We start from the raw sequence: 9,709 nt of genomic DNA, 5'->3' as shown, positions 1-9,709 counted from the left end.
CTTCGGGTGCTTTCTGTGGGGTTCTTCACCTTGTTATGTCTATGCACACCAGTGTTAAAGGATATTCGCTGTGTCAGAATTGAGCAATGTGGCACTGGAGGCCATGCTGTATCGTGGATACAGTCATGCCCACAGGGGGTGTTGCTAGGCACAGCGCAAAAACGGTGTGTTTGCAAACCCCCTGTTGCCGTGACTATGCATGATACAGCACGGCCTTGGAGTGCCGTTTTGCTTTTATGCAACTGTTACAACATACAGTAACAATAATTGATGATGCAGTATTACATACTTCGTAAGATTATTTGTAAATAACGGTTTGTGCAAGGAGCTGTTTCATTAACCATTACTGTATCGGATTTACAGTCACTGTAGAACGTCTCAGCCAATCACCATGGTGGTTGGGGTGAGGGGTTTCTTTGGCATACAAAAAAAAAGTGGATTTCAGGAATCCTGTGACACCTCAAGGGTGGACGTAGTATTTCCAAATTCAGTGTGACACCACTATTTTCGTCCCAATAATTCAACATATTTTATTGCTGAATTGAAGATCCTTATCTCTGCGTGAGTTTAAATAAGACTGACTGCAATGCCGGTGGGCAGTGGCCCTTTCTGGCAAAATCTGACATATTTGGATAAATATCTGATTAAAATGACACAGGAAGCATTTACTGGGGTTGTTGATTTGTTTCCTGTTCAGCACTGGTATGGCATGTTAGCGTATTTTTGGAAGATGACTTGTACAGTCCTGTCTTTTGGACTACTCTGTTAAAAAAATATATTTGATTTCAGAGTAATTGGCGATGCTGGCCACTAGGGGGCAGCAAAGGATCCCTCTAAAGGTTCCAAGCACTTCTGGAATTCTCTGCAGGTTTTTCCTTGCCAGGTGTGTTGATGGGGAATTTTCCACAGAACTTACCACCAGTGGAAAATCCAGATAGGTTCCGTTTCAGTAAAAGTCCTCCCCAGAATTTTGTTCCAAACGACTGGTTTTGCTAATTGGCACAATTCTGCAGCCAGGAGGTAGAACTGATTGGTGAAATTGGCTGGACGTGTGGGTGGAAGAAACGTACGCGTTTCATTTTCTTACCCCGGGACTTTCCACCTCTGGAACTTACCTTGATTTGTGTTTTTGGTAACTCATGGTAGTGGGCAGCATTCAAGATATTTGAACTGCCTAAATTTGATATTGTTTGCTGTTACCTGAAATGTAAAAAAAATTGATTTAGTAATGTCTGACACAAACACACCTCTCTCTCTCACACACACACATGCACACACACACACAAGCACTCACAACCAGTTATAACAGGTAATCTAAAACTTTTGCATGTTAACAAATAAATATAAGTTTAAATATGTCTGCCTTGGGGTTTTTAAAAGTTGCTTTGGAAAGTTGCTTTCTGCATTTAAAAGTTTGGTTGATTTCCTCGCTGTGTATTTGGTTGTTTTAAGTGCCTCTGTCCAGCAGGTCCCAGAACTTTCCAGCCCTCCAAATACAGAAAAAAAGTGCATTGGTACAGACTGTACCATTGCCTCCAGAAATGATGTCACTGGGCAGAATCGCAGCACGCCACCCTGCCTTATCAAACGCGGCCTGCGTGTAATCAAGTCGCTGTGTCCAATGAAATTCCTGAGTGAATGAACCATTGACTGATCAAAGACCCGGCGCTGGGTATCTTATCTCAGTCTAAAGGGTGGGCGGAGGCTGGAACGGGGACAGAGCTGGTTCAGCAGACAGCTGGTTTGTAGCTTGCAGACAGTACATGATGGCTCAGGGGGGGTCTGTGGAGCCCAGAAGAACAGACTTCTGAAACCCACTTAGATAGGCATCTGCCCTGCCAAAGCACCCCCCCCCCCCCCCCCTTCAGAGGAGACTGCTGAAAGCAGCCGTGGTATTCACCCAGTCGGCTGAAGGAGAGCAAACTTTCAGCCTGTAGTCCTGAAAGCTTCCTACCTGGAACAGTTAATCATGGAATCATTTATAATATTATTTGCAACAAACTGATGGCAAAAACCCAGTGCCTCACAATTATCATGAAAACTGAGCAAGATGACACCCTGGTAGAGTGAACGTAGCCTCGCAATTGATCCGTAAAACAAGTAATGAAACTGCGCTTCGTATATTAGTAGCTGAGAAACCAAATTATCAGAGAAAACGCCCAATCAGGACACGCGGCCTACGTCATGTTTGAACCCTAATAACGAGACGCTCAAGCCGGCATCGCACCATGAAGTGAATTGTTCAGTGATATTGATTCCTCGCGGTGATATAAAATATGTTAAACTCAAGATTTAGTGTCCAGTATTTTTACTCCCAGATCGTCTCCGAGGAGCTGTGTATCCTGACGTGTTTAAAAAGAAATAAGAACAAGTGGCAGTCTTGTTTCCCCTCAGCGTTAACAGTTTTGTGCCATAAAGTGTAACAGTAGAATGATTTGTAAATCTCATCTCGTATTCGCGACGGTGAAACGCGACATTACACGGGGCCGCATCCACAGGGGTTAATTACTGACTCACCAACGTGACTGCTGGCTCGGGAGTTCACGCTGTGCCCTTTCACCTAGATGTAACGCCGGTCAGCCGGTCAGCCTCCCCTGTCACGACAATCTCCCACCCTTTCACAATAACAGTAGACCTCGTAATGCAGGGGAAAGGTGAAAGTAACTGTGTCACAACACGGTGGGGGCGAGTGACGCATTCCTCGGAAATATTTATACAGTCGCGACATATACCGGTTTATTGTGGATTGATGACATAGGTGGCCACAGACAGGAACTGCCATTGAACGTTATCGGCTGAAAGTGCCCAACTGGACGAGGGCAGATAAGCAATTGAATTTCAACCATGTATGCTCCTCTGATGGAGAAACACTGTGAAAACGAAATCAACACAAGATAAAAACATGAACTAATTCACCCCACAAAAGAAAATTCATTCTAGGCTATTTCAAAATATTTAATATGAATACACCTGCGTTCGTAATGTGTGGAAATGCAATAATTATAGAACATAGATGATTATAGTTATGATGATGACGATTATTATTATTATTATTATTATCAATTCCATATGATTTATTGCGTGCTGGGCAACGATGTTAGGACATGATTTAACATGACATGATAAAATGTATCTCACTGGAGTCACACGAATAAAAAAATAAAAGTAGCAACCTGGAGCATCATCATGCTTACCACCCATGCTAAATTCAAAGACTCGTATCCACTCAACAGCGCATTAAGATCAAAAAGAATCTATGAACTGAAAAGAGGGCTAAAAGTACAACAGTTGCTTTTCATCGCGCCTACAGCAATAAGCAAGGCAGCTACAGAAACGTCCAGGTTGCCACGTTTTGACAAGGCTACCGCCTGTTGGCATATGAGGCATATAGTCCTCTCATTCGCTGACGTGAAAAGAAATTCATGCTCCCATTCTGGTGGAAATAATACGTTTTTGATTCCTTTTTCACCGAACCCTCAGCCATATCGATGTTGTTATGTTAGTTAAGGTGCATTCAGCGTCAATATGTTTATTTTTTACTTCCAAAAGTAAAAATTAAACTATAGGACTAACATGACAAGGTATCTGTAAATGTGAATATTATTCATTGAATTGAGAAACGAAATATTGTGCATTGAAAAGATACTGTAAATATGAATATTATTCATTGAACTGAGAAACTAAATAGAATATTGTGCATTGAACAGATACTGTAAATATGAATATTGTGCATTGAACAGATAACTGTGCTGTGTCTTTATTTGTGTGTATGTATGCACGTAGGCTACAGCCTGTCGTAACAGAAATTGCAAAAATAAATATGACAGTGAACAGTCTTACTCGTGGTAAGTGGGTTTTAATTGGAAGATATCGGAGTGGTAGATCTCGGCTTACATTTTGGAATAAAAAGTGATCTTGGGCTTGAAAAGATTAGTTACCACTGGTTTAGCTGATTACGTAGACAACTACGCAGTGTAGCCTACGAACATTCTGAATGAGTCACATAAACTGTTCATCCGTTTCTTAGTCTTGTTTAAATTTAAATTTGATCCCTTTATATTTGTATCAGAATACATAATGTAATTTCAGATAGATCATGTCTATGTATATCATCATATCACGTATCAAGAGGTCAATGATTTCCCATAATTAGAAATCCCCTGCTGGGAATTGTTTAGGCTATTTGTATTTCCCCCAGTCAGACATAATCCGTTACATAACCTATAAATAAAACATTTGAAAAATGTTGAGTTTTTTCTTATTCCCACCCACGGAAGGAACCATATAAGGAAAATGGGCGTTACTCACAGGTTTCATATAGCACTCACCACCCTTCCCACAATCCACATTCCTTCCGCACATAGGACAGACTTCATTAGAACGGAGTCGAGAGATCTAAGGAGACTAGTTTGTATTACTATCGCAGATTCTTGCAAATTTAAACCCGTTTTTATTGTGAGCTAGATCAGGTACCTGCTTTGTAAATATGAATCTGTCTGCGATGAACCGCGCTACGACGAGTGTCGTTAGCCTTCTCTCCCCTTATGGTCAAAATGGAGGCTCTGAGAATGGCATTTACTCCTGCACCATTTACCAGCATGGGGCCTCTAGAACGCCTATGGTCTCACCAAAACTGCAAATGGAGGACGAACTGGATAACTGGTCGGATGAGGTGGAGAGTCACCAAACGGTCGCCAAGCCTGTAAAAAATGGACAGAAGAATAGATTAAAGTTGGAAAGTCACTTCCTAACGAGTGGCAACGAGGACGGGTCCCTGCCATCTTCACCGGACTCGCCGTCGGACTGCGTGAAATTGGCTGTTGGCTATAACCGACTGGACTGCGAAACACGGGAACTACTTGGACATTTCTTTCGGATTTACACCGGACTCAGTCAGCCCGGGCGGAGCAGGAGCAAGGCTTTGTCGACGCTTACGCGAGTTGTGAACGATGTCATTGGAAAACATCAGATCGCTTACAATGGTAAATTATGTGGATGAATGCGGATCACTATAGCTAGGTTGCAAGAACGGTTAGCTAGCATTGCTACACTGGTTATGTCTATTCAAAATTGCTAGCAAATTGCAGAATTGCTTTATTTGTCCAGCATGAGTAGGGGAGCTCATTATTTATATTGCTCATTTATATTTCTGGGTCATGGTCGCTCTCTAGATTACCCTTTGTTGGTTAGATAATTTATCTGGTTTATTTAAAGGCTTCATTATATTACTTAAGTTATGGTGACTGCAACAAACTATTTTTAGTTTTGGTCGGTATAATCACTAAGAATGTCAATTGGCTGTTTCACTACCATGAATTTAGGAATAACTCGTAATGCATTTTAGTTGGCTAGCTATTTGATTTGCATAAATTCACACAAAAGAATCGCGTCACTTCCGCACCACCCGATGGCAATTAAAAAAAAGAAATCGGTCAGTCGGCGAGTGCTACGTTTGCGAATCCGCTCGCAAATTCTGCATTTTGAACGAAAGCAGTCATTGTGAATCTCTGCTCAACTCACAAGAACATTCTAGAAAATGTGTTGCCAGACCAGTTGTGGCCACGCAGATCCACAGTTTAGGCCAGAATAGTGTTCATTGTTCTCGGCTAGAAATAGCTGTACAAAATAAGTATTGTACCTTACTGAACCCGTGTTCAGCAGTTGTCTACGACCATGAAATGCACTTTTTTTGTACGTCGCTTTGGATAAAAGCGTCTGCCAAATGAATGTAATGAATAATGAATGAACATAAAGCTGGAGTGCACGAAGCCACGTTTTGCAGCACTTGGTATGTGTTAGTTGCTCTTCAGTGTAAAAGACAACAAATAGAATTTTAGTGTACGTGCTTGCAGACACGCTCTGTCACGCCTTCGGCATCCACAACCCTGTTGGCTATATGGCAGGCTTTTAACTTACAAATCAGTCTATCGCTTTTTTCTCTCAAGGTGACTGTGATAAGGCGTTTCGCACGTCACTGAAGCTGCCTGAGGCCTTCTGACAAACGAATGCTGGTATTTGGTTGTGACATTGACGTATCCATGCAATTTCCAGTTTTCGCTGACGTATTGCTCTAAAGTTACTTTAATAAAGTTGAACCACTATGGATTATGATTGACAGTTTGGTGTGCTGAAAACCACGATCTGGTATTCCTTATGGGGTTTGTGGAATCTTGGGCGGTATATAGACGATTGCCTAGTGAACCCCCGGAAGCGGAACTGTAACCAGAACTTAGACTATAAAGCTCTTTCCATAATAACAGTCGCAAGGCTTCCACGGAGTTGGAACTGTTGGCTTGTGTTGATGGTGCTTGTAATGGTAACCAATCTGATTCATATACGAGCGGACGTGTATATTTGTATTTTACCCCACCACTCATGGAATTCTTCTAAAACCAGACTTCCCTTTCGAGTCAACCGCAAGCATCTGCTTTGCGTTTTGTGGATTTTTTTTTAATACCTCCCACCGCTTAACTTGGTACTCAACGGGCCATTCATTTTGTTGACCGTAGCGCTGCTTGGGATAGTACGGCTGTATTTTATTCCGGTGAAAACTAGCTTTTTTTCCACCCCGCTAACACCCGGGGACCAGGAAGCCTATAACTGGTGTGCATCTGAACGGTTCATCCGTGCGGTCATTCTCTTTCTCTGAAATCTGTATTTTTAGCTAGCCAGCCGAGCGGCCTCCTGTGCAGACCACAGTAACCAGCGCCCCCCTCAACAGTTTTCGGAAAGCGCTTCTCGGAAATCTGGGGCCTCCCCTAGTTCCGCTTAATTGGCTCGCTTATCAGTACCCACCAAGCTGCAGAGGCGGAACTAGCCGCAATGGGGGAGAGAAGCGCTTCACGCAGTTTTGAGATCACTAGCTCATCCATTCTTGGATTTAAAAAAAAAAAGAACTTCACGTTAGACCTTCAGATTTCAGGTGGCGTGCAGATACAAACACTGCTTTGTTTTTTGATCTGACTACACTGCAAGTGCCTGCCTCGTGGATCAAACTGGAAGGCGAATGGAAATAGCGAATGGCTTGTCCCGATTAAATTTATTTCCCCTTTTTGTTATCCCCATGCACCAAATAAGTGACAAAGTTGCATCTGTCTATATTTAGCTGTTGCAGATTATACATTGGCTTCCCCATAAAAAAACATTCTGTTGCAAAATCTTGCAGAAATTTTAGACAGGACCAGCACACGCAAGACTTTGGCTGTGATAGTTATTTGCTGCCTTGGATCAGTTTCATAAAATTCAAAATTCAAAAAAGAATAAGTGTGGACTTTGTATCCCTCATCAGGCATCGTCTGCAGAGCCTGGGAACCCAGTAATGCAGTCACAAAGAATTTGTATAAACTAATATGTGTATATTAGCATTGGGTCATTTGAATGTTTGAGTGAAATGTGGGTTTTATCTAGATGGCAACAGGGTTCTATTTACACAGAGTTAGTTTTGTTTCAGTTTCACATTGTGCTTTCAGGATGAAAGGGAAAAACAAACCAACAACACAAAAGAACGAAGTTTGACCATTTGAATATTTGCCCTTAGGAGCTGGTGGAATATTCAGACTTGTTCCCAAATTGTTCCCGAGGCGCACCAAAGCTTGAAATTGTGACAGTGGCTGGGTGGTTAGTTTGGTTGTAGCTGCTTGTCTCTTCCCCCACGGGGTTTGTTTTCTTTCTGCTAATGTTGATATTGGAAAAAGGGCCCGACCGGTGGCTAAGATGGAGGAAGGAAACAGGAGGTCAGAGATAGGGTTTTACAGACATGTGGTGTGGAGTGACGCTAGCAGTTTTATGCAGTGCTCCATGTAAGCCTGTTCACTACATTTCTCTCTCTCCCTGCCCATTTCAGGCATGATCCAGAAGCTGTCTCTGGACCAGAGGGAGGATGACATGAGCTTTGTTACCACGGTGGCGGAGAACCTCTTCAGCGACGGCACCACCAACTGGGGCCGCGTGGCGAGCCTGGTGGCGTTCGGTGCCATGATCTGCAAGCGGCTGAAGGAGAATGGGCGCGACCGGTGCGTGGACACCGTCGCCGACCAGATCTCCTCTTACCTCCTCGCCAACAAGCAGGACTGGTTGCTAAGCAACAAAGGATGGGTGAGTACGGGAGTCCCTGAACGTGAATGGAAACGAAGCTTCTCGGGAGTTTGGCTCGCCTTAGCTGTGATTGCCAAGTGATTCTAAAGTGTTTTTTTTTGGTTCCGCAGGATGGATTTGTGGAGTTCTTCCACGTGGAGGACCCCGAGTCGGTGGTGCGGAACGCGCTCATGGCGTTCGCGGGCGTGGCCGGCATAGGGGCGGGGCTCGCCTTCCTGATCCGGTGAATCCGCCCAGCCAGATAGGGGCGCTGCCATTCAAATCTCCTTACGGGGTGGTGTCTAAACGGCAGGGGCGGGACGGTCTCGGGGGGGGGGGGGCGTCACGGCGCGTATGGAGTGAACGATGACCGCCGAACGGACCAGGACATCCCGCCAGAGCTTGTGGGATGTCGGGAAGTGTGGGAAGTCGGTTTCCATGGACTTCCGAAAACGCTGTGGACCCGCCGCGCCCCGCCCGCCGCTGATGGGACTGTGTGTGTGGCCGTTAGCTTGGGTGGTTATCTTAATGAAACTTTTTGAAAGGAGCATGATGTGGAAGCTTCCCAGGAGCTGCGGAGTTCTAATACGTTGATTAACAGAAGAGACTATGACTGTAAACCTGTTGAATCATGACATTGAATTTATTATTATTATTATTATTATTATTATTATTATTATTATTATTGTTGATTTGATTGTATTAATACAAATGGCATTTTTATGATAACCACCCACTTATTTTTTTTGTTGTTCAGCTAAAGCATCTCATCTGTAAATAGAAATAAATATTTATATTTTTTTGGTGCTTTGCTTGATACAGGCCATCAGTCTTTTGGGTACCCATTGCCCCACAGAAGCGGTTTGCTTTTTGAATAAAAAAAAATGACATCAAAATTAAATGTCTACTGGAATTTTCTTTTGGACAGGATGTGTGTGTGGGGGAGGGGGGGGGAGGGGGGGGAGCAAACCAATGCCTCAGGATTGGAGTTGGAGATCCATAACCTCTCGTCCTGACCCCCATAACATGGGTCAGGTATTTCAGTCGGTGGTAAGTTCTTGGAAGCGTGTGATTTGCCTTTGATGAATCGGAGAAGAGCTGAATTCATTTCCAGTCGTAGAACGATTCGCTACAAGCTCTCGAGTTGCACCAACCCGCCACAGTTGTGGCATTTTTGTCCTCCACAGAGTACATCAGTGCCCTACGTTTGTCCACCAGATCAGAAAATGACGTCCACGAAGGTTACTGGCACACTCCCTGTGACACGTTTATACACAAAAAAATGTGCCCGTCTTTGAAGGGTACTGTGGGATTGGGGACTCTATAAAAAAATTCTATGTATTAAAAAAAAAAATTAAACTCATTTTACTTCAGTCTAACAAGCGGCTTATGGTTCCGGTGGCACATTTTGTCTTTGCACAGACTGAAGCAATTTCCTCCAAAGTTTTTAGACATTACAGGGATGGGGAAGGTCCGAAAAACAACCACGAAAATGGGCTGAAGTTTCAACATTGTACTGCTTGCTGCAACTGGAATGTGTGTGTGGTCCCGTGGTCCTTTGGCTCTTGTTGCGTTACCATGGCAACATTTGTGGGGGAAGTGAGGCGGCCGCTTCTCCGAATGTTCCATTCCATTT

At 43.6% G+C, this 9,709-nt stretch overlaps 1 protein-coding gene across 1 annotated transcript; it reads left to right on the top strand.

Moving 5' to 3' along the window:
• Positions 1-4,338: 4,338 nt before the first annotated feature.
• Positions 4,339-8,974, top strand: LOC118233315 (induced myeloid leukemia cell differentiation protein Mcl-1 homolog). Its single transcript, XM_035428887.1, has 3 exons — positions 4,339-4,982; positions 7,844-8,094; positions 8,205-8,974. The coding sequence occupies exons 1-3, from the start codon at positions 4,487-4,489 to the stop codon at positions 8,319-8,321; spliced, it is 864 nt and encodes a 287-aa protein (XP_035284778.1). The 5' UTR covers positions 4,339-4,486; the 3' UTR covers positions 8,322-8,974.
• The last annotated feature ends 735 nt before the right edge of the window (positions 8,975-9,709 follow it).

This window comes from Anguilla anguilla, chromosome 8, assembly GCF_013347855.1.
Source record: "Anguilla anguilla isolate fAngAng1 chromosome 8, fAngAng1.pri, whole genome shotgun sequence".
Taxonomy (NCBI): domain Eukaryota; kingdom Metazoa; phylum Chordata; class Actinopteri; order Anguilliformes; family Anguillidae; genus Anguilla; species Anguilla anguilla.
This window is presented reverse-complemented; position numbering and strand designations above follow the sequence as displayed.